This window comes from Macrosteles quadrilineatus, unplaced genomic scaffold, assembly GCF_028750875.1.
Source record: "Macrosteles quadrilineatus isolate MER2022 unplaced genomic scaffold, UCM_ALF_1.0 Scaffold_21__1_contigs__length_2333173, whole genome shotgun sequence".
NCBI lineage: Eukaryota > Metazoa > Arthropoda > Insecta > Hemiptera > Cicadellidae > Macrosteles > Macrosteles quadrilineatus.
Window position 1 is genome coordinate 845720 of NW_026542614.1, and position 26853 is coordinate 872572.

General features: G+C 35.3%; 2 protein-coding genes across 2 annotated transcripts in view; both read right to left on the minus strand.

The window, feature by feature from the left end:
* Nucleotides 1-26853, minus strand: part of LOC129005397 (DNA excision repair protein ERCC-6-like) — a 48195-nt gene that overhangs the window by 18030 nt on the left and 3312 nt on the right. The window contains exons 2-7 of the mRNA XM_054434268.1: nt 25116-25729; nt 12266-12396; nt 11704-11826; nt 5228-5565; nt 3985-4149; nt 3338-3497 (exon numbers count right to left, since the gene is read on the minus strand). Of these exons, the coding sequence (XP_054290243.1) occupies nt 3338-3497; nt 3985-4149; nt 5228-5565; nt 11704-11826; nt 12266-12396; nt 25116-25676 (1478 nt within the window). The 5' untranslated portion in view covers nt 25677-25729. The remainder of the gene's footprint in view (nt 1-3337; nt 3498-3984; nt 4150-5227; nt 5566-11703; nt 11827-12265; nt 12397-25115; nt 25730-26853) is intronic.
* Nucleotides 13592-23572, minus strand: LOC129005396 (uncharacterized). The gene is made up of 6 exons (XM_054434266.1): nt 23511-23572; nt 18146-18352; nt 16460-16810; nt 14838-14970; nt 14426-14595; nt 13592-14169 (listed from the first exon to the last, which is right to left on the minus strand). The coding sequence occupies exons 2-6, from the start codon at nt 18337-18339 to the stop codon at nt 13659-13661; spliced, it is 1359 nt and encodes a 452-aa protein (XP_054290241.1). The 5' UTR covers nt 18340-18352; nt 23511-23572; the 3' UTR covers nt 13592-13658.

Below are 26853 nucleotides of genomic sequence, written 5' to 3' on the forward strand. Positions count from 1 at the left end.
GTTTCAAGTTTAATGCTGTTCGTTTTTTATTTTTCTTGGGTTTTTTTGCTAATTCTTTAACACCATCTTTTTGACTTGTTTTGTTCTTTGCAGTATGTACAATACATGGATTATCATTCGTGGCTGGAGATGTTGTTTTCTGTTTTCCAAATAATTCTCTTTCTTCTTTTAGTTTTCGTAACTCTTCTTCAAGTTTTTCTCTTTCTGCTTCAATCTTTTTCTTTTTATTTTCGATTTCTTTAATTTTTCTTTCTAGTTCTATTTCTTTTTTTTCTTTTCTAATCCGCGCTTTCTCAATGCTCCGCTCTTTTTCCCTCTGAGCGGATCTGATCAAACCCTCTTCATTCATCATCAACCTATTCCTAAATTCAGCCTCTTCCTCTTCATCCATCCTAAAATAAACATAATAAACTAAAGATATCTAAATATTTTTGTTAAATAAATATCTTTTTCCTACAGTGACCTGACAACATTAAGTTGCTAACTGATGCATCTACTTACTTTTGCCGCACACTTTTTACTTTTGCCGTACAGTTTTTGTTTTTTTTGTTTTGCCACATACCAGTATCCAACCAAACATCACAAAAGAGCGTGCTTTTATTGGGCAGGTAATATGTGTGCGCTTGAAAATAAGTTGGCAAAACTTAAAAATATTACAACTACGAATAGCTGGTGTAGCTTTTTCCATTTCGATAAATGTTTGGATTTAATCTACCCTAAAAACATGCTGTACAGTGTTTGAAAGACTAATTATTTATATGCTTTATAGTAACTGTAGGAAAAATATAATGTGTAACGCGAGTGCAAACTGGCTTTGCTGCACTCGAGAAACTTTCCACACTCACCTACGGCTCATGCGTAAACATTTCTTTTGTGTGCAGCAAAATTCCACTTCCCCCACTAGTTACACAAATAACTACTGTAATAAAGAACTGAAAATATATATTAAAAAACGTTTTGTTTACGGTAAAAATTTAAAAATTATAAAAGCCTAACAACACCCGTTGGGGTGTGTTGCTAGACTAACGGTTAGCGTGTTGGACTTCAGTTCAAGAGGTCAAGGGTTCAATCCCCGGCACGCCGACAAAAATTTCAGGGGTTTTTAGCGAATTTCCCTATAGGGAAGTAGCTATTACCGTAGGTCTCATGGTAAGACCTAAGCCCGGGACCGATTTACTTTTTCATTTTGATGTCCCCAGAGGCCAAAAACACCATTCGTTAAAATTTTTATATATCTATATATGTGTCCATCCGCACGATAACTTGAGTAATTTTTGTCCGATTTTGATAAAATTTGGTTTGAAGGTGTAAGGCAGGATAAACTTGAATGAGTTCGCGAACCAGCATGATCGGACTATGGGAACGGGGGTTTATGGGGGGTTTTATGGGGTAAAAATAGGTTTTTCCCATTTTTGACCCTAAAAACACAAAATTTCACAATATTATTTTAAACCATTTTGTAGAGCTTAAAAAAACAAATAATTTAGTATATTGAAGCGTTATTTTGCGCCTAATTGTTACGGAAAAAATTCAAAAAAATTGTAATTTTAAAATTCCCATGTTATTCTTATGGAGAATAAGTCAACTGTTGTAGTTTGCTTGTTTATGAACATATTTTGATCAAATTTGGAAAATACATTAATTTCTTACTAAACCACAGTACCTTTTAATATTTTACATAAAAAAAAAAACTTTTTTACCCTCCCTGTTGCAGCAAACCTAAGTACTCATTAAACTAATTCTGTTTAAATAGGGAATAAATGTGATATTTTTAAGGAGACAATTTAGTTTAAATCTAATCAGGCAGATGGAAATTCGCTAAGTCTGCAGGTTTGCTGCGGCGGGGGTATTACTTAGGTGAAAATAGCAAGTGTATGCCCAAAACGAGGTCCCGGCATTCTGAACCACAACGGACGAGGAATTCGCTCGACACTTTCAGAAGAAGGAGGTGAGCAATGCTGCAACTGATAACGCAGGCAAGGGTGGGGAGGAGGGAGAAGGACAGAACGATAGAATTTCACACGGCGCTGCGCAGCTCATCGCTACCATGTTCATTGTCTGCTGGGCTGAGAGGCAGACTGCTTCCCTATTGCATGATACAATTGCACTTCTAAAACTGGATATAGGCCTACTATTATTTAAAACAAATTGGCTGCAAAAACTTGTAATTAAGGAATGTTTCTGCTTATTTCTCAATAACCATTATTATTAGTGTTTCAGATACAACGTAGAAAAAATAAATTCACTATATTGTTTATTTAGGTTTTCATACCACTACTTATTCTTATAATATTCGACAACACTTAAATCATAATTTATTTTTAAAACAGAATAGTTTTATACCGTATATAATGTAAGCGATACCTTATATAAGATAATAAAAATACCTGTCAATGTAAACATAGTTCAAAATCTAAAAACTTTTTTACATCCTTCAATTGTACTGTTATAAAAAACATGCGTGTTGCAATTAAACTAAGCTGTGCAAATTACAATGATATTTAAATTTATTTTCACGAATATAACACGGTATAATCAATAAGACTATTTTGGTCGTGAAAAAACCTTTGATGGTCGTTATACCTTGGTTGTGAAATCACGTATAATTTTGCTCTGATCTGGTGACAGCCCTACACCTCAACCCTGCACCCATAAAAAATTTACACCATGTCTACTTCTTTAAATGACGTACTGTCGTAAGCAGACCAAAATTACAAAAAGCACAAACTTGCCTAAAATATTAAAGGTAGGCCTAATCTTGTAGGTCCTTTTTTTACTATAGAACCACCGGCACAGCAAAACTAAGGCACATCGCAAACCAGTCTCTAAAAACAACTGACGCTATCGCCGCCAGGCTTACCACTGTCGTTTTCCATATTTTGCTATTATGGTCGGGACGTCAAATCAAGGGACAAGGGACAGACTTATTATATGCTCTTTTTTCATAAATTTTATAACTTTATGACATAAAAATATGACATTATATATCTCAGCATGAATAAACAGTCTAAAAGTTGCGTGAAAGTTGAAAAGTGTACCCTAGGAACACAGGGCGGTCGTGAATTTTGAGACTTTTAAAAATACAAAAAAAACCCTAGAACCTATTTAAAACCAAATAAATGTTTTTAACATGTTGCCCCTGTCCCAAACAATATTAAAACATATAAAAATATACTACAAATAAGTTACAGTATCTATGAAATTAAAGGCCATGGACATTAAAACGTACGTTTCAAAATTTTCACTCTGGTAACTGTATTAATTGAAGAACTCTCTTTGCTAAGACAAAAAATAACACAATAGCAACAAATTTAAACTACAATTTTATTATTCTTACTTGTACAGTTTCTCCCAGATTTCCGATGGCAGTTTATATCCTCCATCAAACTCCTCGAACTTTTCTTCTTCTTCATCTCCTCTTTTCTGTTTCTCCCTCTCCCATTGTCTGATTCGTCGATTATACATATCCACATCTCCATCATCCAGCTCTTTCTTAGCTGCGGAAATTCAATCAAAATAAAGAAAAAAAATTGTTACTACATATTCTTAAAAACCAGGTAAAAAAAGTTTGCATCCGAGGTTGGGCAACTATCATAGTTTAAATAAGTGACCTTAGAACAAATTATGGTATAAGTAAATACAATTAGGTACAAAATATTGCCTACATTGAGAACATGTAAAATGTGTTTTCAATTGAGAACGTTCATAAAACAATTTTATTACTAATACACCTGAACCAAACTTAATAAGTAAAGATAAAAACAAACACTATAACAATCGTAATGTGATTTGAACAAATGTATTAGCCCTTATCAACTACGCAGAATTGACTGTATGTTGTGTGAAATAAGTGGGATTTGAGAAGGATTTTGTGCAAATGCTTCGCACGGGTCGGCTAGATTATTATAAATGGTCCCATTTGTTTTTTCTGATTTTTAACATATTTTATTGTTTGGATTCCGCAGGAAAGCTTCAACTACTTACAGCGTTTGTTGGTTTTTACGTTTCCCTCTTCGTCCGAATACTCCCAGTCCGAGTCGTCACTACACCAATCCTCGGGCAGCTTGTATGGCCTCACTTCTTTTCTCTTCCTCTTTCTAAAATTTGTAGGCCTTTCCTCTTTTACATTTTTGTTTATTCTTGTTTCATCTACAGGAAGAATAACATTAAAATTATGTATATGTTGAAAGTGTAGATTTTGGAATGGAATAATTAGTTTGCATCACTGCATAGGCCTAACGCTAACACAGAAGCTAAGTGAGAAGTAGTCTTTCTTGATATTGCAGTATTGTTTCAGATATTGCTGGATAAAAACCAGCTGCCTTTACATCTAACACTGCAGTCTACACAGGCTTGCTTTGAGACTTAAACTATAACAGTATTTCAGTTTTTAAACCACAGACTACCATATCTGTGATGATATACGGTTAAGGTTTGAACATAATGTTTGAATCCCTTATTATATTGCCCTTGGTTAGCCTATTGCAGTAATCCTCAAAATATGGCAATTCATAAAGTAGTACCATAGCCTACTCTTATGCAAGGTCGCGGCGTTGGTGTGTGGGAATGTCGCACTTGCCGGCCTCTTGCCACAATAACAGTAATAACAAACGTGTAAACATAAACATTGCGCAGATGCTGAATTATTATTAGCCTACAACAGTTGTTTCGTTGCCGGAACAGCTGTTTGCCACTTTTGTCCCGCCGCGGCCTTATATTAAACGAGGCTATGGTACTAGTAATTTCCTCAGATGTACTGCTAACTAAATTTAACTAGGGTGAATCAAGTTTGGTGATACGTTAAAATATAATTATGCATATCGAACCAAAATAAAGAAATATCTAAGGTTTGTTCAGAATTTAAATTTGCTTATTTTAATTAGTTGATTACTATTCACTTTCAACGTTCATACTAGAGGATTTTGATTTCACCAGTTCTTAAATCAACATTATTGAACAATTTACGAGCATGTAATTGAACTCAACACTCTTCCAGAAGAGTAGTGATAAGCAGTAAAATAATAAATCGCCACTATTTGTAAAGTAGATTTTTCACTAACAGACCCACAAGTTATGTTTATAATAAGAGGTCTTAGAACAAGGTCGCTCAAATCGGACCTGGTGTAGCTGTACTATCCACTTAATTCAATGGCTAGATAACAACTAAGGTGAAATAAGCCAATCAGGTTATAAAAAATTTGAACAAACATAATTTTAAAAATCTTACCTCCTGAGGAAGGTTCATATTCTGATTCCGTAGGAACGTATTCACTGCCAGAGGCGTCATCAGGATTTACGTAAGATTGCTCTCCGGCCACAAGTCCTGGTTTTTCAGTCCAAGGCACCGAATCTTCTGTTTCAGTACCTAAATGCTCCCTTTTCCTCTTTTTCCCCTTACTAACTTGCACTTTATTCTTTTGTTTGTGATTTATATTTTTTTCTATGGCTTTCACAGGTTTCTTGCCAATTTGCTGCTTCTTGGTCGCTTTACCTTTTCGTGTACCTTGCAGTTCCAACTGTCTTTTTAAGTACTTCTCGATCTCGCTTAGACCATCAATAGGTTTTCTAAAAAAACCATAATAAAGATTACATAAACTGGAGAATAAAAATATTTAGGTCTACTTTCAAAATTTAAAGTTTTGCCATCACAAGACAGTTATACGGAGTGAAAATTAAGTCTTGAAACAAATCTGTATTTTTAAAACCGAACTAGATAAGAAATATTCTGTTTGTGGCAATAATTGTTAACAAAGATTCCGTAATTTTTTACATCAAAAATATTTTTTAACCCCCTAACAGGGTTGGGGGTAGTGGATGACTTATTTTTTTCAAAAAGCAACCCCTATTGAGTGACCCCTCATTTTGGAGGGTTTGTGAAAAGAAACACAATGACGCAAATCCGAAGTGAATATCTCACCACCCCTAGCCAAAATGGCAGGTATTCCAAAATGGATCTATATCTATTTTGGTTTTAAAAATACAGATTTGTTTTAAGACTTAATATTGACACACTGTATAGTTTTGGTAATTGGAATCTCACTTGGAGGGGTTGATCATTAGGCTTTTGATTAATAAGTCCTGACTAAAGAGAGGTGATTTAGTCAGCTGCAAAGTTTCGCATGTCATAGCACTTCATTCTATTCTCACTTATCACTCATGTTCAGTTTAAAATAATTTGACAAATTCTGATCCTCTCTTAGTGAAGTGGTTAAGAAATCAAGTCACTGGTGGATTCTTAATATTCCTCTGGCTGATCGAGTTGGTTACTGTTAATAAGCAAGCAGCTAGAAATGTTTGAGTTAGATACATTTTTGTCAAAAAATCATAAAGATTTAACATTTTCATCCCAACAAATCCTTGTATTTAACACAATAGTTTGCACAACCCTTGTCAGTTTGACTGATATCACCTTATAAATGTCTGACATAAGTGTGACTAAGCTATAGAAGTCATTTTTGTTTTCAAGCTTAGTAAATTTGTTCACATCCTAATTTGTGTACTATATCCATCCAAGTAAATAATTACTTACTAGAACACAACTCTAACTTAACTCTAGCAGTGGCCAATGTTAGAAGTGTGGAATAGCCAACTTATTTTGGCGATTTTGCAGACCTTTTTATGAAAATTCGTAAAAAAATTCAACCGTAGAAGTAAACCTAGCCAACATTTTATTCATTGTGTTCGGAAAGAACAAGAGAATCTAGAAATAGTAATATAATAATGATTTAGAAAGTGTTTTTTTTCTTCGGTAAAGTGAAAAAAATTATTTAAATTTCAAAAGCAGCTTGGGTAAAAATTTGTCTACAGATTTTTATGGGAAATTCATTATATACATTTTGTAGGCAAATCTAATTCTTTACATAGAAATATAAAATATGTTAGGAAAATTTTTTTTATCAGTTTTTTTGGGCAAAATATAATAACAAACGGAGAACCGAAAAATTGAAAACCGTTCAGTGTTAGTTTTTGTTGTAAAAAAGAAAAATGAAAAGAAAATGCTTGTAAAGCTAATGAAGTAAGAGATAAAAAAAGTCATACAGTTTTTTTTTAAATAATATTTGTCCTATAAATGTGTGAATATAAAATAATGTTTTTATATTTTACTAGCGATTAAATGAAAAAAATCACAGTATTTACTATACAACTTTTGTAGGCCTACCACATTTTTTGACTTCAAACTCAAACAACATGATACAGTAATATAATAAGCGGAAAACCGCAAAATAGTGTAAACTGTACAGTATTAGTTTGTGTTGTAAAACATTAAGTAATATATGTAAACTAATGATGATATGTACATATTTGTAAAGCTAATGAAGTAAGGAATAAAAAAAAGCCATAAGTTTGATGGTAAAAAATTAATTTCAATTTGAGAACGTTTTGAATTGTTTGCGTATTTCAACAAAATACAGTGCACAGTATTTAGTATATAACTTTTTCACCAAATTGTTTCCCCCAAACCAATATAAACATGTTGTAGAGTATTCAATTACCTTTATAAAAATGTATAATAATAGGGTATATCTTTTTTTATGTGTTATGTAGAAAAAAAAATGGTCGCAAACTTGGCAAATTTGTAAAAAGCATTATTTTTCATTGTGAGCTATGTCATTTTTATAAACATAAATAATGCCATATTATATCTATATATTACTAACTGCTGGTATTTATAAACAATAAAATATATAAATATTCATATACACAGTGTAGTGGCATATTATTTTTTTTTTCAATTCAATTCAATTCGTTTATTTACGGCAAAAGCCATGGTACAATAAATACCATTACATTTGGGAGATAACAAGCGATAATTAATACCAAATACAATAAGTGAACAAAAGATGCATACGAATAATAATACTACTAAATAGTGTACAAAAAATAAAGATAAGTAGCAAGTAGACTCTGAAGAAAAAGAAGCTAGCATTACAAGAAGACATGCAAGAGGATTTACAGGTAACATGCAAAAGGTACTGAAATGAGAAAAAAGATGCATACACAATAACAATGATATAGTGACAATATTAATAAATAGTGCATACAATAGTGAGTAAAAATCAGACTCTAAACCAAAAAAAAAGAAAGAAGCTAGCATTACAAGAAAAAGGACAGGTAGTAAACGAGCAAAGACATACAACTGAAATGAGACACAAGATGCATACACAAGGCGTAAATAAGAGATAACGTGCGATTGTTGGTCCGGTAACCATGTAGGAAAAATACAAAATTATTATTTTATATTATATCAGGCCTACTCAATAATGAAATACATCTTATATTACAATTTTAAAAGTAATAAAAATAAATGTAATTACTCACCCCTCCCCTAAACGTCCCTGTGTCGTCACCCTTCCCTCGATGTCCCCCGTGTCGTTGTCTCTAGTTCCTCCCCCCGCGACGACGTTTCAAGACGCAAGGAATGCTCTTGTACATCTGGAACCGGCAGACGCCGTGAACCCCATTCTGGCATATGGTGCAGTATAATGACCCCCGTTGTGTGTTGTTTTGTCCTTGACTCTTGCACACAATACATATTCGCCTTCCATGGTTAGGCAGCGGAACGATGTTGTGGTTGTGGTTGTGCTGTGCAGGGTTGTCTCCACCTGGACCGACAGCGGGCGGACGGGGGAGAGGCACACCGGAGGTTGACAGTTGATCAATAACACTGATATTAAATTTTGACCTGGGCATAGGATTGTCATGCTGAGCCGCATACAAAATATATGCGTTCAGCAGAGCCATATCAATGAAATTGTAAACGATCTTCCTCCAGTACTTAGATGACGTTCGAGTGCAGGACATGTGATAATCACTTTTGTCTTTCGAATCGGCTCCACCCATAAATTCCTTGTACACCTTGACCGTCGCTGGTTTTACTGAGACGCCTTTAGCTCCTCGACTGATAACTTTGACGTCTTGGGCATGCATACAGTTTGATATTAGGTGAACCGGTTTCCTGGTTTCACGCTCTTTGTACTTCACAAGAAGGACTGACGCCGAAGCATCAAACCTCCTCCTAAAATACAAAGTCTCACCAACTTGTAGCACTGTATCCAAGGCGACTTTTGAAAGATCCTTAGACCGCTTGTTGACCGTTCCTGTCAAAAAGGTGTTTCTCTGGCTCAACCAGCGGGCTAAGGCGATCTTTGTGTAGAAGTTATCAGTGAACAAATGATAACCTTTGTCCAGTAAACCAACTTTCCCCATCAGGTACGCAACAACTTTCTGAGTGAAGGGATCAGAACCAGAAGACAAAAAGTATTTACCAGAGTACAACACTGACTGAAGGACGTAACCCGTCTTGGAATCACACAACTCAAACTTTTTAATGCCAAACCGTGAGTGGTGTTTGTTTGGCATGTATTCTATGAAAGTTTTTCGGTTTTTCATACCCACGATACTTTCATCAATACATACGTTCTGATTTGGGATGAAATAAGTTTTAAAACTACCATTCATCATTTGAAGGAAATCACGAATCTTCACCCATGGATCATATCCTTTATGACCCTGGGGTGGAGAGACGCGAGATGACAAATGAAGCATGGATGTTATCAGCTGAAATCTTCTAAGAGTCATGGTTTGGCAGAAAAACGGAATATGAAGTGTACGATCGTTACTCCAATAGTCGGTGAGATTCTTCCGACGGGTTATTCCCATTGACAACAAAACAGCGATGTACTTCTTCATTTCGTCCACCGTGACGTCCACCCATCTGCGAAAACGGGATTGCGGGGACAATCCAGTTTTTCGTAGATGTTTGAGTTTCCTGCGGGCATACAGGTTTGTCTCATTGACAAACATGTCCCACATAGCCCCAGTGAAAAATAGGAAGAAGTACTGCAAAGGGTTTACAGATATTTCACAATTTGGCCCAGGATTATCAACTTTAAATTTGGAAATCACGTCCACTGGCGGCTCAGGCGGATAGATCCTGACCCACGGCGCTTCTAACGGCAGCTCTTGCAGCGGCGGTCCTCCCTGCGGAACTGGATCAGCTGCTGGTTCGAGATCAGGGGCTTCAACTGGACTGGCGGCTACCCTGGGGACCTTGGGTGGCGGGCCTGTGCCTATCTCTTGAAGGAGCGTCTCATCCGTCATGTACAGCCGTTTGGTGGACTTTTTCTTAGGGGGCCTAGGCCTAGGCTGTTCAGGCATAGGGTCGTCACATTGCGGAGAGGGAGGCGAATCGGGGATCTCAGCTACACCGTACGGCCCTAGATCGTCCTCTCCATCGGTGGTGTCGAGTTCGTCTGAGTCGGGCTCATACTCCTCATCACTGCAGGAAAAGTCACACAATTCTTCCACGTCACTTTCACATTCCACCATTTTAGATATTGCCTCATACAGTTCGTGCCTGTTAGTCCGTAGATTGTCCCTCAGTGGCGGTGGTGGATTATCAGAACGAGGAGGGGTGGAACAAGGTAGAACATCATCAACCGCCTCTTCGTCCTCACTAAAAGGTTCGATATCAAACCCGGAAGATCTCAAGTCTTTCTTCAACAAGCGGTTTATATCACACTGATATTTTCGTGGCATGATGCTAAAGAAAAATACAACCTTTTATAAACACTATTTCACACAATTCAGCATAGTTGGGAAAGTTAGTAAACAATTCTAACTAGTTAGAAGTTATGAGTTAGTTCCGTAAAAAGTAACTGATAGAAGTTATTAGTTAGTTAGTTTAATAAGTAACTGATAGAAGTTATCTATATATTAATTTGAAACTGTTTTTCTTTGTCACAGCTATTTTGAGAGAACGGCTGGGCGTAGAAACTCGGTTTGGTTAGTTGAAAAGCTAACTGATAGAAAATAATGTTAGTTTTCTTAGAATTTAGATTCAAGATTCAAGATTCTTTATTTCCAATAATGAACAATAAATAAAAGGTGACATATTTTATAAAAGGAAAAATATTCCTCACAAGACTACACGTCTGTGTGTGAGGAAGAGTCCATGGCACTCGCTCACGTCACTCTTAAAAAATGTATACACTTACATAAAACAACTTTTCTAGTAAACAATAATATAACTTATACATTAAAATTAAAAATAAAATAAAATATCTTAGTCCTGGACAACATAGAACCATCAGAATATAAGTTCTAAACACTTGTTAAGTTAAAGCAAATTAAATGTAATGTAATGACCCCTCAAAACAAAATATTTCTTACAATTAAAAAAAAAATTAGCTGTTTGTTGGGCAGTTGTTTAAGTATTTTGTATGTAATTAAATAATGACACATCTTGGTAACTAAGCTATACTATAATATGAGTGGTACCACCCGCAACATCCTAAGACAAAAATTACCAAAGCAGGGTAATGCCAAACAAGTTGTGTTTTGACAGTTCACAAAATGTCAGCTGCAAAAGTCGTGCCGTGACAAAATTAATTTGATTTCTAATCGCCGTGACATTGTTATATACCTGCTACAGGGTTTGTTTATTAGGTATGTAATAACATGAAAGTTCAGAATGTGATCATTCGAATGGTAGGTATATGTATTGTTCACATCTGAGTTGATTTTAAGTGGTTTTTACAGTTAAAATTTCGGCCCATACCATTGCATTACGATGTTATGCCTTTGCCGTGATGCCTTTCTAGGCATCACGGCGAACGATCGTATTACGATTGTTGGCCACTGCTAGGGTTAAAGCGTTTATTACTATAGTATAAAATTAGTAATTAATGTTGTAATCCTCACATCTTTGCTCCACTCGAAGCTGAGTCTAGGGTTGTTCCGAAGGGTGTCATCTCACCAAGTCGTATCTTTCGTTCCATCTCCGTCTCTTTATCTGAAGGCTCAAGCAGCACTGACGTTTCATTTCTAAAAAACATGGATTTGTTCATGTAATTAGGGTATTTATTTTATTTTCACTTCAGCTCTCTTTAATACTTTACAGTGTCTAACTAGATCAATGAAACAATTAATCTGTTAAAATACAAATAAAATTTAATACAACAAAATCATGATAATTTTTAAATAGTTGAAAAAATACAGAAGGCCTTCTTTGGTATTGGCCGGAACACCAATCTTTACAGTGCACTGCGGCAGACCTAGGTTAGTTTTTCATTGTCATCTAATCCTCGCCATTCCCATTGTGTATAAACCATCTTTAGGGTCACTTAGGCTTAATCCCTAGAACTCAGTCTATGTTGGATTACTGAATTTTCAAGCCAGCACGACTATCATCAAAAAGTAATTATGTCACTTAATCTTTACAGATTTGTAATTATTAGGCCGAGTAATAAATTAATTTTGTCACCTTTCTGCAATATCTACTGGTCTGCCTGGGGTGTCTGTATCCAAAGCTTCGTCCACTTGCTGCAATATTCCAGCTTCAAGGGTCGCTTGGTCGTAAACTGACAAACCCTCCAAGTTGTGAAGCTCGGCCGCCTAGAAACATTTAACATCTGTCTATGTGTTTTTAACCTTTAAATCACTGTATAACGTTTTAACTTAACGAATAGAATAAAATTTACACTACATATTAAGTAGGCCATTAAAAAGTTTCAGCAATAAAATAATTTAATAATTAAACTAGAAAAATGTCTAGAACAGGCCTTATAAACGAGTTAACTAAAAAATCAAGAATCAACTGGCATGCTGCACTTCTTTTTTACCTACCTTTTTCTATCAAATTAATATTTGTAGTACTCTCGATAACCTATACCCAGGCCATACCAAAATGCAGCCCAATACCAAAAATAGAAGCCTTAATCGTGTTTGAACTGCTTTGAAAAAAAGGCTGTTTATTACACTTTTTTAGTTTTAAGATAATAACTTACAAGATTTTTCTCGATTCATTGGTCAGTGCCCACCTAGGTTTCTGATTCAAAGGCCTAGGCCTACTGTGATAATTTATGTTATGGTATAGAATGATTTTGCTTTATCTTTACAGACATTTGGACCTCAACAGTTTTCCCAGAGACTAAAATATTGCACACTTTATATATGTTTAAATTGCTTAGTATGAAATAAAACAAAATCTCCTAATTTGATAAAAATATATCCATAAACAAGCAAACTACAACTTTTTACAATATTCTCTATAAGAATAATATGAGAATTTTAAATTTAAATTTTTTTTCAATTTTCGTAACCAATAATTGTACAAAAACACTTAGATATACTAAATTATTTGGATTTTTAAGCTCTATCATGGGCTAGAGAGAAATTGGGAAATTTTGTGTTAGGATATACTGTTTTGATAAATAAAGCAAAAGCAACTATTGTTTATTGTTTAATATCGAATTATGACAAACAGATTTTTTCAGTGGATAGAGTCCGAACTGGGGACGTGCAACCAGTGCTACAATTCCGGAGGTTGTATTTATTATAGTTGGGAAAGTTAGTCAAAATTTCTAACTAGTTAGAAGTTATAAGTTAGTCCCGTAAAAAGTAACTGAAAGAAGTTACTAGTTAGTTAGTTTAAAAAGTAACTGATAGAAGTTATTTTATTAGTTAGTTGAAAAACTAGCTGAGAGAAAATAAAGTTAGTTTTTGAATTTTGTATGATATAGCTGTTTGTTGGACAGTTGTTTTAAAGGATTTCATATGTAATGAAATAATGACACATCTTGGTTACTAATTGTGTTTTAATTAAATATTAATTAAACATTGTCACATTTGCATTACATTTTACATTCATTACTAATTTACTTTAAATGCCTATTAAACTTTAAAAGAACTTGTTTTTCAAAATTGGTGTCGCTTCCTCGTCTATTAGTGATGACTAGGCTTGCCGCACTGAACAGGCGTTCGCAGTGCGCTGATGATGGAACCGCTGTATTGAATTTTATGAAGAGGTTCTTGCAGAGTTCTGACATTTCTTTCACGTCTACTGAGTCATTGAGATAGTGTGCCAACTCAGATTCCGCCTTAGCCCTCTCCATCTGGGAACAGTCAGTGTTGCCGTTGGACTCTTTGGGTACGTCGATCACCGAAAAAAACTTGTCTATTTTAGTGTTCTTTGACTCTGGAGGAGCCTTGCTTCCTGCTGTTGTGGTTCTAGTGGAGGGCTCTTTTCTCACAGCCTTCAGGAACTCGTCAGACAGGGTGTTGCGGATGGTCTGCCTTTCTGCGAGATGTGGCACCCAGATCAGCTTAAACCTAGGAATTAGGCAGGCGGCTATTTCGAACTCCTTGTTTTCAAAATACTTTGAGAACCTGAAAAAAATAATTATAAAAAAATTAATACATATTCATAATACATTATTTATCACAATTTGGTACAAAAGAGAAAAACATAACAAAAATAAGTTAAACATCATAAGAGAGTGACAGTTGGTTTCTGTAGCAAGTTATTATAAAACTTGATCACATTTTACTTAAAATCATGTCATAATAACATGTTATTATTGTATTTATTTAATAAAATTGGATAAACACAATTGGTACCAGCAATATTAAAACAAGCATTTACCGTTTATCAAATCCTTTGAGAAGAGCATGTTTCAACGGTTCACACCACTGGAGTTCTGGCAGGGAAGTTAAAACAGATTTCACAACTGTGAGCGTTGGAAGAAGAAAGCCCATGTACATTTCTTTCTCACCCTGAAGAATGTCCAAAGCTTGAGCGATTGGCTCCATCACCTAGAGAAACATAAAATTATACAAATAAAAAATAGAATTTTGAACCTGTGAGTTATCACTCTTAATAATTCATAAAGTAAACATTTTTAATAAACACAATTTTATTTTGTTTATGCTTGTTTGTGAATTAATTCCTATTATATAAGACCAATAGACCATGTAAAGATTGAAATGTGATTGAAAATTTGTACACTAGTATAGTAATTAGTTTAATTTTTTTACACTTGTTGACGAATACTAACCTTACAGTATTCAGCAAGAAACTCAATTTCTTGAGGCCTTTTAAACATAGGCAGATCCAAGTCCTTGCATAGACTGTCCAGCTTATCTTCTGATTTTACAAGAAGCTCAATAGCGTCAAACTGGGAGTTCCACCTGAAAAAACACAGTACCATTTATGGGCTTTGGAATGCAACTCGAAACTAGACACCTGATTAAAGCGGTTGTTCCAAAATGTTGGTAATTCCTTTAACAGTGCCGGATTTACCACTGCCTATGGCCGCAAGCAAAAGGGGGCTGCAAGCAAAAGGGGGCCGCAGAGGATTGAGAAAAACACTTTTTTTTTATAAAAAAATATTTTAAATCGTCAGTTTGCCGCGATTACAGGTGACCATTTATGATGTCTCTGCGTCCGAGGGAGATGTTCACGATTTTGCCACGGCCGTAGGTGCCGGTGATGAAGTCCCCGTGATTGCGGCCCGCGGGAGACAATCACGATTTAGCTGCGGCCGCGGATGACGGCAATGTTTCCTCATGATCGCAGCCCGCGGGAGACGTTGAAGAATTAGCCGCTGTCGCGAGTGTCGATGATGATGTCCCCGTGATTGCGGCCCGCGGGAGATGTTCACGATTTCGCCGCGGTCGCAAGTATCGATAATGATTTCCCCGTGATTGCGGCTCGCGGCAGATGTTCATGATTTAGCCGTGGCCGCGGGTGACGGTTATGTATCCTCATAATCGATGCCCGCAGGAGACGTTAAAGAATTAGCCGCTGTCACGAGTGTCGATGATGATGTCCCCGTCATTGCGGCCCGCGGGAGATGTTCACGATTTTTCTGCTGTTGCGGGTGGCGGTAATGGTGTCCTCAAGGTCAAAGCTCACGTGATATGATCATGATTTCGCCGCGGTCGCGAGTTTTGAGGATGATGTCCCTTTATTGCAGCCCGCGGGGGATGTTAAAGATTTTTGCGTGGTCATGAATACCTATGATGGCTTTGACTTGGTTTAGGAGTGATGTCCACGATTTCATCCACGATCACGGGTGTCGATGATGATGTCCCCTTGATGCATAGGAGATATTCACGATTACCTCTGCGATCGCAAGGAATTTCCATCACAGAGGGAGGGCCGCTCTAGTAATTTGGCCTAGGGCCGCAAGTACAGTAGAACCTCTTTAATCCGAACTAATTGGGACCAGGGGTAGTTCAGACTATTGAAGAGTTCGGATTCCAGAACATATTGTTTTTACATAACAATAGCTAAAACATGGCTAAAATTGATCAACATTAATTTGGGAAAAGTGAAAAAATGTTTTATAAAGTAAAATACAGTGTTTATTTAATACAGTAGTAAACATGGTGAATAAACAGTACTGTAAATTAAATACAGTATACAATAAAAAACTGCTGTACTGTGTATAGAGTACAGCAATGAGGGGTGCGGATTAGTGGACGTTCGGATTACAGGGGTTCGGATTAAAGAGGTTCTACTGTACCCTAAATCCGGCACTGTCATTTAATCCGAATAGAATTGTTGTTGACAACCTTGTAACCGGTGCTTATATGAAATTTATTTCATTACTAGTCTACGAAAAGAAATTTCAGAATTGTTAATCAAAAATAAATTATTGGAGTAATACCATACCTATTTGCACCAGGTACAAGAAAGTGCCTGCCTAGGTGCTTTTTTATGATGTCTGCAGCCAATGGAGACTTGTTTTGTTTATTGAAGATGGCATGGCATTTAGCAAACGCCAGTCGCATAATTTTCCTATAAGCAGGGTCACATTTCGCAGCCTCAGCATCAGTTGTTGCTAGCAAGTTCAGGGTGTGGGCAGCACAGGGATGGTGCGGAGGAAGACGTCCATAATCATCAGAGTCCTCCAATATCGGTGCTATAGCTATAATGTCAGGGTCTGGCACAATGTCACCCCCATCAATTTCTTCGGTGTCTTCACAACATAAGTCTGAATCGGGTCCCGAGCCCCCAAAAAGCCTGAAAAAAAGTATCCAGTTGTTAATAATAGTAACATTTACCTTCTAAAGACTGACCAGCAGTCGGCATTAGCGCAAACTGTTGAAATTTCACTTAAATTGCTCAGCAATTCATTTTTCATTTGGATGAATGATTTATCGAACATATCCATAACAAGTTCAACATCAACATTTGTAGTAAGCTATGCCATTCTTTTTTCCTGTGACTTTTATTCGAAAATGTTGCAAAACGAAGGAAAATTCAAAGTATTTAAGTACGAAAAGTACAAAGAACTATACGTTATGTCATCTAAATATATCATTTGAAGAGTGACAAGCAACAACAATATAATTATGTTGTTCAAAAGTTTATTGCGGACATTTTCCATCACGATTGTAAATAAACGGTATCAGCATTCTGACACATACTTTCTCCCATAAGTTTGTCAACAACCTTTATCATGTGTAAGCAGTGAGAGTATACGGAAATGGGATTTGTACAATTTTGTTCAGAATTTAAAGGACTATAACATACTAAATTTTTATCAAAATCGTTCGGGCCAATTTTGGGGAAAAATCTGATTTTTCCGTTATTTATGGGGTCTTTATGTAAAAATAACATAATTTACAATAACTTTTGAACCGTAATTTTTACAGAAATGGGATTTATACCATTTTGTTCAGAATATAAAGGGCTACAATATACTGAATTTTTATCAAAATCGTTCGGGCCATTTTTGAGAAAATTCAATTTTTCCAGTTTTGTATGGGTTTTTATGGGAAAATCCCCATTAAAAACCAAAATTTCAAAAAAATGAAAAGAACGCCTGGAGATACCATGTATTAGAACCTACATACCAAATGTCATCGAAATCGGACCACAGGTGTAGTCTCTAGCTCTGTACACATCCAGACACACACACACACACACACACATCACTTCGAAAACCACTTTTTTGAATCCTATCCACTCAAAACTCAAACTTGAAAATTTTGACGAAAACAATACTTTCTCCATATACTATGGTATAGGGGGAGAAAGTAAAAACAATACACAACGTTTCAGGATCTGGAATCTGATCCCGTCCTCAGGTGAAAAAACTTAACTAACACATTACAACTAACAATAAGACTGCTGGTGTTGTTGGTTTGTCCGCAATAAACCTTTGAACAACATTAACTCACCATCACCAACAATGAACTTCAAACAAAGGAATATAATTATAATTGAATATTACCAAATAATAAAAAAAAAATTAGAATGAATATAAGGGTCTTAATATATAAATTTACTTAAAATATTCATAATATAACTAAAAACAACACTCATCCAAAATAGTAGCAACTCTGAACGTACCGAAATGCTCTTAGAAAGTTTGATCCGTTGTCGGTGATCATCATTGAACATTTGTTTTTTATCTCAAAATCGTCCAGGATTGATTCAATAGCATCAGCAATTACATCATATGTATGTTGGCCAAGTATTCTTCTACATCCTATTCCCATAGATCTCCGCTCTAACGTTGAAGGATCCAGCCAATGGATAGTCATTCCAATATATGATCTATAAACATTAAACACATGTAATCAATGTAAAATTTAAATTACCAAAGTACAAATGAATAATAAATACTATCTAACTGGGTAATGGAACCCAAACACGTCGCAAAATAGTTAGTAATCAGGCGTTGATTGGGCTGTTTTTTTATAGAATATGTCAAGTCAATCGCACTTTTAGGAGGATTACCACGAGATAAACTTACACTAGGCTAATAGTAGTTTTTTATGTTGATCAGAAACAAATCTAGGGTTAAGTTTGATCAATGGGATGACTTTAATTTACACTAATTTTGTCTAGCCCTTACAAAAGGAAGAAATAATAACAGGGTCGAGGTGTTAATTTAGCGGTTTTGAGCAAGAACTAAGATTATCTCAACACACCGTTATTTGCCTTTTCATATTTGACGAAGACAATTTCCAATATTTCAATGAGGGACGCCTTTTTATCATCATTAACAAAAATACCAAAGCTACCTTTAGTAAACCAATATTTATTTACAAACATGTTTGCTGCCTTCAGCAGAGTTTCTCTGGAGTCATTCAGAATTATTTATTGAAAATAACATTAACAAAAGCAAACAAAGACAAAAAAACTGTTCTTCAAACAAAAGATGTGTTGTACTGGGATATACCGGGTGTCTACAAAGTCTTGGTCTGATTTAATAGCTTTGCTGTACGAAAACCATTAGAGCCACACTTAACTTGTATGCCTTGTTTTGAAGGGAATTTAATCAAGTTTTGTTTAATGCAATTTGTAACACCTAATCACAGCTGATTGACAATAATACAGTTATGATTTAATATAATAACAAATCAGAAATGGTGAGTTTACAAGAGAAATCACAGTTTGTTTTGTTGTTTCACGAAACCCAATCCCCTATATCAGTTCAACGACTATCCATTTAAGTGCGAAGGTTAAGAGACAAAATAACTGTAGAATTTAGAGGAGTTAACATCCCACATAAATCATAAATCAGTTGTAGCACCGGCCAGCCAACTATAAATATTTTATAAAACATTAATAAAACCAGTCTAGACTTGCAAGTTTTGCCCTTGCCAACAATTTCAAAATAGTGAGTACTATGTTCCCTAGGAAAGATATACATAAGTACACATGGACATCCCCTAATGGAACCACTAGAAATCAAATAGACCATGTCCTAGTAGACCAACGTCACAAAAGCAGCATAACAGATATAAAAAGTATAAGGGGAGCAGAATGCGGAACAGACCACTTTTTAATGTTAGTCAAGGTAGCCCAAAGAATCGCAATACATAAAAGAAAGGAAGAAATATATAATTTACATATTGACACAGAAAAGTTAGAAGACAAACAGGTAACAAGAGAATTCAAGCTGAAACTTGAAAACAGATTCCAACCTCCTAGTAGAAGAGGATGTAAATAAAAACTGGAGTGTGTTTAAGGAAAGCATAATAAAAACAGCGAAAGAAGTGTGTGGGAAAAAGAAAAGAACCTACAAAAAACCCTGGTTTGATGAGGAATGTGAAACAAAGGTAATAGAGCGAAAGGAGAAGAAAAGGGCATGGTTGTGCAGCCAGTCCACAGAAGATAAACAACAACACAATGAAATAAGTAGAGAAACTAACAGAATATTGAGACAGAAGAAAAGAAGGTACATAAATAGTCTGATTGAAAAAGCAGAAGAAGAGTGCACAGCAAATAATGCACGAGATTTTTACAAAAACGTAAGGTTTTTCAAAAAAGGTCACACTCCAAACCCTTATGGAGTGAAAAAAAGAAGGCATTGTTGTTACAGAAACCCAACAGGTTATAGAAAGATGGAGAGAATATTTCTGCGACTTACTAAATGTAGATGGTGTGGACTTTGCACCAGAAGAAGATAACGATGACATATACTATCACGTTCAACCAAAGGTTGAGGCACCAACCAGAGAAGAAGTCGAAGCAGCAGTCAAAGCTCTAAAGAGCAATAAAGCCCCGAGCAGAGATGGGATAACAGCAGAAATACTGAAGAAGGGAGGGGGAGTAGTAATAGGAAAGCTTTGGGAACTGATTAAAATAATCTGGGAGAGAGAAGAAATTCCAGAAGAATGGAGGGAAGCAATAGTAGTCCCCATTCACAAGAAAGGAGAGAAAGAAGAATGTAGTAATTTTAGAGGCATATCACTCCTTAGCATACCGTACAATGTTTTATCAAAGATACAAAGATAGTATTAAATCGGATCGAAGAATATACAAATGAACTAATCCTAGATCATCAGGCTGGTTTCATGAAAGGCAGGTCCACAATGAATCAAATATTTATCCTTAAAGAAGTCATATCGAAGTATTGGGAGTTTAATAGGGAGTTTTTTGCAATATTTATTGATTTCCAAAAAGCGTATGATAGCATAAATAGAAGACCAAACTTATAAACCTTGCTAGAACAACTGTAGCAAATTCCACATGTTCAGTAAAAGTAAATGGGAGAGTCTCGGAGCCCTTTACAGTAAATGCAGGGGTAAGGCAAGGGGATGGGCTCTCCCCAATCCTCTTCAACCTAGCAATGGAAGAAGCTCTACAAGAAGTGGCAACAATAGATAAGGGAATTTCAATTGGCTCCAGAATTAACATATTAGCTTTTGCAGACAATGTCGTCATTTTTGCAGAAACTTTAGAGGACCTACGCCAACTAACAAAAGTATTTATGGACAATACAGGACAATTAGGACTAAAAGTAAATTATGGGAAAACCAAATATATGCAATTTTCAAGAAATCAAGGTATAGCCCAAGACCCACTGCAGGTAGATGACCATAAATTTGAAAAAGTAGAATATTTTAAGTACTTAGGGGTTATCTTATCCAGGGAAAACAAAGAAGAAATAGAAATTCAAAATAGACTAAATCTGGCAAACAGATGTTTCTACGCTTGCAACAGACTGATGTCCTCCAAGTTACTGTCAAAAAACACCAAAGTTAGAATTTATAAGACAATAATCAGCCCAGTATTATTATACGGACCTGAAACATGGAAACCAAATAAAAAAGAAGAAAAGAAGTTAATCACATTCGAAAATAAGATTTTAAGAAAAATCTATGGACCCATTTATGAGGGTGGTGAATAGAGGAAGAGACACAACAGAGAACTGAGAGAACTCTACAGAGATCCAGATGTGGTGTGTGAATTTAAGTGTAGAAGAGTTAGATGGGCTGGACATGTTTTACGAAGAGAGGAGCAAAATAAGTTAAAATTAGTTTTACTAAGAAATCCCAAAGGAAGACGACCGAGAGGAAGGCCAAAACAAAAATGGTGGAGCCAAGTAAAGAAAGACATGGAGCAACTAGGAGCAACTGAGGAGGATGCAGAGGATAGAGCAAGATGGAGAGGCTTTGTTGGTGCGGCCAAATATCTTCTTAGATATGCATGGCCCTGAGAGTAAGAGTAAGTAATAAAACCAGATAGAGTAATAATACAGTTGAACCTCGTTTGTACGAACCTCAATAAAACGAGTTCCTCGATAAGACAAATTTTTTTTAATCCCCCTGACACTTTCATATAGGTCAATGCTAAAAACACCTCTATACAACGTAGTAATTAAGTTAAAAACCTCCATAAGATGAATTTGTTTGTGACATGGGCTAGTACTGATTAACCTCCATACAAAGAATATTCTTAGGAAAAAACCTCTACAAGACAAACGTGACCTCTATAAGAAGAATTTATCATAATCTTAACCTCCCTAGTACGTAGTTTTCAAAACAAACAGAAGCTTGTCTCAACATGAAACCCTCACCCATCCCTCCTCCTTCCTCAGTAATTGTTTGGAGAAACCTTGGAGCGAGGAGAAACCTCTATAAGAAGAATAACAGCAGCATTAAACCACGATAAAACGACCCTCTTTATTAAGAATACCTCTATAGTACGAATTTTTCCCGTATCCCTTGAAATTCGTCTTATATAGGGTCAACTGTAGTAACATTTACCTTCTAAAGACTGACCAGCAGTCGGTAGTAGCACAAACTGTCGAAACTTCACTTAAGGAGCTCAGCAATTCATTTTTCATTTGGATGAATGATTTATCCAACATATCCATAAGATTCTTCCTATTAGGAGGATTTTTTCCACCACATGTTTGTATGAGATTTAAAAAATCTTCGTGCTCAACAATCGAAAGTGGGCAACCAGTGCCAACAATAAACCTGAGCACAGCTTTATTTTGATCTTCAGTTGTCTTTGGAATGTTGTCTCCCAAAAGTGTCTGTTTTGCACATTTTGATTTTAGCACAGGCTCGGTAATATCAGTAGAGTTGTTTTTTCGTTTGCGCCCCTTTTTTTCTACTTTTTCATTGAAATAAAAAATCTTAGAAGGATGTGTCGTCTACAAAACAATTTAAATATTTAACACCAACAGTCAACAAGTTTAAGTACAGTACAGTATGTTTTCATAACAATGATCTTATTTAAACCCTAAAATGGGAGCAAAATATGGTCAATTGCAGCATAAAATTGATCAAATCTGACTTTATAGTCAACTTAAACAAATCTTTAAAAATTCCACAAATTGCAACATGTTATTTGACGGTACGGTTTTCTAGGATTTAGAGTTAAGTTTAAGATTAATAAATACTTTTGCTAATAAAATTATTAAAGGTGATACATAAAACTTGTCATTTCAAAAATAACCCATTTTCATACAGCTGAGATCTCTGAAAACCGTCAATTTCCATACACCAAAAACAAATAGTGATCATCTGACCTTTCCTGACATAGACATTACTTTCGATACACAAACATAAGTTACAACTAAAGTTCCCGGTTAGCTCTAAACACAGTTTGTTGATGTTCAATTAGCTGAATGTTACACTAAAATTAATTGTACAGCCATATTGTGTTTAGCTCAGAAAAAAGAATGGATTACAAAATTGAAAATATCACATATTTTTTTAAAATCTGGAAATAGTTTTCTTAGTGTGATAAAAGTATCGTTTACTACTAGCTTTAAAAGTGACCCAATTCGTGGTGAGATAGGGGCCTATTGTTTAAAAGAGCATAGGAAACACTATTGAAAAAAATATTATTATAACTTTACTAAAAAGATAAAAATTATAATCACATTTTAAAAAATTGGCCTATATAACTTAAATATATAAGGCCACTTTAAGTTAAAAACAAGACCATCATATTTTTCCCCACTTACCTTAATATGCGCTCTCAAATTCGAAACACTTGTGACTGATGCTTTAACTATTTTGGTTCTGGGTAAACACAATAAACATTTCAACGAGATTCCACCCTTTTCATTTCTTCCAACTTGTTGAAATATATCACTTAAGTTTGGCCACTGGATATCACAATCGCCCGCCATTGCAAACAAATATTTTTAATCTACTGTACTTAATAGAAACTGTTCACCTTATAACTATTTAACTATCACTAAAATATATATATAAACAAGACAACTAAGACTCACTTGGGCGGAAACAAATGAATTAAAACCTGTCACTGTCAGAATAAACATCGACTGAAGTGAAGACAATGTTTTGACACTTGAGATTACATATCAATCGCCAAACAAACATTCCCCCTTCCCACCCTTCGGTGCTTGGGGTGTTGTTATTGGCCTCCATTGTCTCGCCCCCCGGATCCGCTGCATACCAAAGCAACTGGACTTTGACTTCCTCTTTCCCCACCAGCGCGTTTTTTTTTTTAGCGCGTTGTTTGTCAACAAGGGCGCTGATCTCTCACGTACACATGCAACCCTAACTGAACACGTAAAATAAATAACCGGTATTTGAAATACTTTCGCCTGACCAAAATACTAACAATTTAAAACTAATGAATTTAGGATTATCTATTCGTTACTTATAAAACTAACTGAGTAGCCTACAAGTTATTTCCAGCACTTTTTAAAAACTAACAAATAAAATAGAAGTTAGCAGAAAAAACTAACGAATTGGCGCTATTTGTTAGAAATTCTATTCGTTATTCCCAAGTATAGTGTTAGGATATGTTGTTTTGATAAATAATAAGCAAAAGCAACTAGGTACCGGTATTGTTTATTGTTCAACATCAAATTATGACAAGCAGATTTTTTGAGTGGATTGAGACCGTATTGGGGACGTACGACCGGCACTAAAATTCCGGAAGTTATATTTATTATACATATATAAAAAACTATTTACTCAAAATAAGATACCCGGTTACAATGAACAGGTATTCTGCCTTTTTTCGATTAAAAACAAATGTTAGTTGAAACCAGATTCAATTAATTTCTTAAACGAGGACATTGATTGTCCCGAAAAAGTTTTTTGTCCCATAAACTTATATTCACACAAAATTAATTTACGACATACCTAACTTAATTAAATTAAACATTTTAAGATTTAGTTCAAAATTACACACAATTTAATGAACATTTAGTATGAACATAAAAAATATAAGCACCAACAATCAATAACGGCTAGGCCTACTGTAAATAACTTTTAAAAGGAAGCATTTCAGTGACAGTTTGTAGCTAAAGAAAACCAAGCTTTTGGTTAACTTAAATTATATTGCAACCAAACAAACTTAAAATGTTTGCTCTTGATGCAGACTTTTTTCAAAATTAAAATTAGATTTATGAAAAACTCAAACTCCAAATCAAAATTATGGATTTGAAATTCCCTTCCAATGAAAATTATTTTTCTATCAACAGAAGAATCATGAAAATCTGTCAAGTGGTTGATTCAGAATCTGCGATTAAAAAAACTCTTCCACTTAATATGTAAGATTATTATATAATGTAATAAACGCTAGTATTTACCTGGTGTTCCTTTGAAACCGATTCAATGGTTGACATGTTGACTTTAAATTTTTGATGTGAGACCATTTGTTCTTCACTGCTGTTAAGATGAGATTCTTCACCTTCATTATCGATACATTCGGTAATACCAGAACTTGAAGATGAAATATTTATTTCATTGTTTGACTTTTCTAACAATCTATTTTTCAATATTTCCGATTCAAAATTGCTTTGTGGAGGTTCTGTTCCAGATTGGATATCTTCAGTTTCCATTTCAGAGATAACACTTTCTTCCTTCACAGTAGGTTCGATACATATAGAGTCATCCTTCGCAGTTTCTTCCAATCCCATGTCCTCATTCTTGGTTGAAATGTTTCCCACATCAGCAGAATATTCTTGGTTTTCAGAACATAAATTCCCTTCACATCTGGGACCGGTGTCTTTCAATGGCAATCCTTCACAATTTTGTCCCTCTGTTATTTCTTCAGAATAAAATCCCTCATTAATTGTTAATTCTTCTTTAATTGTTAATTCTTCTTTGATCATTATTTCTTCAAAATCAAGGGATTCCTCATGATTCATTTTTACACCTTAGAATATGTCTATGCCAACAATATCTAAATATGGGGAAAGACCTGGAACCAAAAATATTAAATTAACAGTTTATTTTATCTTTGAAATTAACTTAACCCTTTTACTCAAAGGCTGACATATCAGATGATTAGGTAAGGGCACAGTCATCGATGTGAGGTCAACCAAAGTTGTTTACAAATAGGCCTACGCACGTCATCTGTCTGCTACATTATGATAGGAAGGCAACTAAAATGAAAAGTGTCTAGAAACAGACATCAGGAGAAGGCTTAGAATCTGCCGAAAACAACGATACCAATCTCAATCCAGTTCAATCTGATTCAGTCAGTCCCAGAGCCTTCGCCTTAAATAATGTTTGTGAGTCGCAAAAGCGACGCATAACACCACAGCGGGTGTTAACACTTCGAGGGTTAACCTGTACTAAGTTAAAATATAATATAAATATTTTAACAGAATGAGTTTAAAACAAAACAGAAATCATAGATAGGTAGGCCTACCAGAAACTTTTAACAAAAACCAATACATTTTTTAAATACTTACACACACACACAAACATACAAGTCAGCGACCGCCATGCGTACAAGCCCCTAAGACAAACCTACCATGGCCATGTGTTCAAAATTTAGAGATTTTTTTTATATCGCATGAAATCTAGGCCCTTACATCAGATTCAATTTACATAGGCTATACTTAGGGCCTAGACCTAATAAAAAATTAATCCGATCATAAGCATAATATATATCATACCGTACCGTAGGCCTAACTATATCTGCGGAACTGTGCCCCTTGGTAAAATAACATTTAAACACACTACCTTTCTTGACAATTATTTATATGATCATAGGTCTAGAACTCCAATAGAAATAAACTGAAAACTTTGCCTGGTATGTACTTTAACGTGGATGCTGGGTCGAATTTACAAACTTCTAAAAAACAGGACACTTATTAACCCTCCGAGCGTCCATCGTCGAAAAATCGACGCGCTACACACTTTGTGTAGTGTCACGCGTCGATTTTTCAACGCACGAACATCGTTTACGGCGAAGGCTCTATGACTGACTGAATCGGATTGAACTGGATCAAGTTAGGTATCGTTTTTTTTGTTATATTCTACGCTTTCTCCAGAGGTCTGTCTCAGCGCTGTATGTTCTCCGAGCCGATCGTAATT

Excerpts from the sequence above, each read along its gene's own strand:
- LOC129005396 (XM_054434266.1), bottom strand. The coding sequence starts at position 18,339 with ATGACTATCCATTGGCTGGATCCTTCAACGTTAGAGCGGAGATCTATG. Across the intron at positions 16,811-18,145 it reads AACTTTCTAAGAGCATTTCG|GCTTTTTGGGGGCTCGGGAC; the intron begins GTACGTTCAGAG and ends ACTTTTTTTCAG. Across the intron at positions 14,596-14,837 it reads TTCTTGCTGAATACTGTAAG|GTGATGGAGCCAATCGCTCA; the intron begins GTTAGTATTCGT and ends ATGTTTCTCTAG.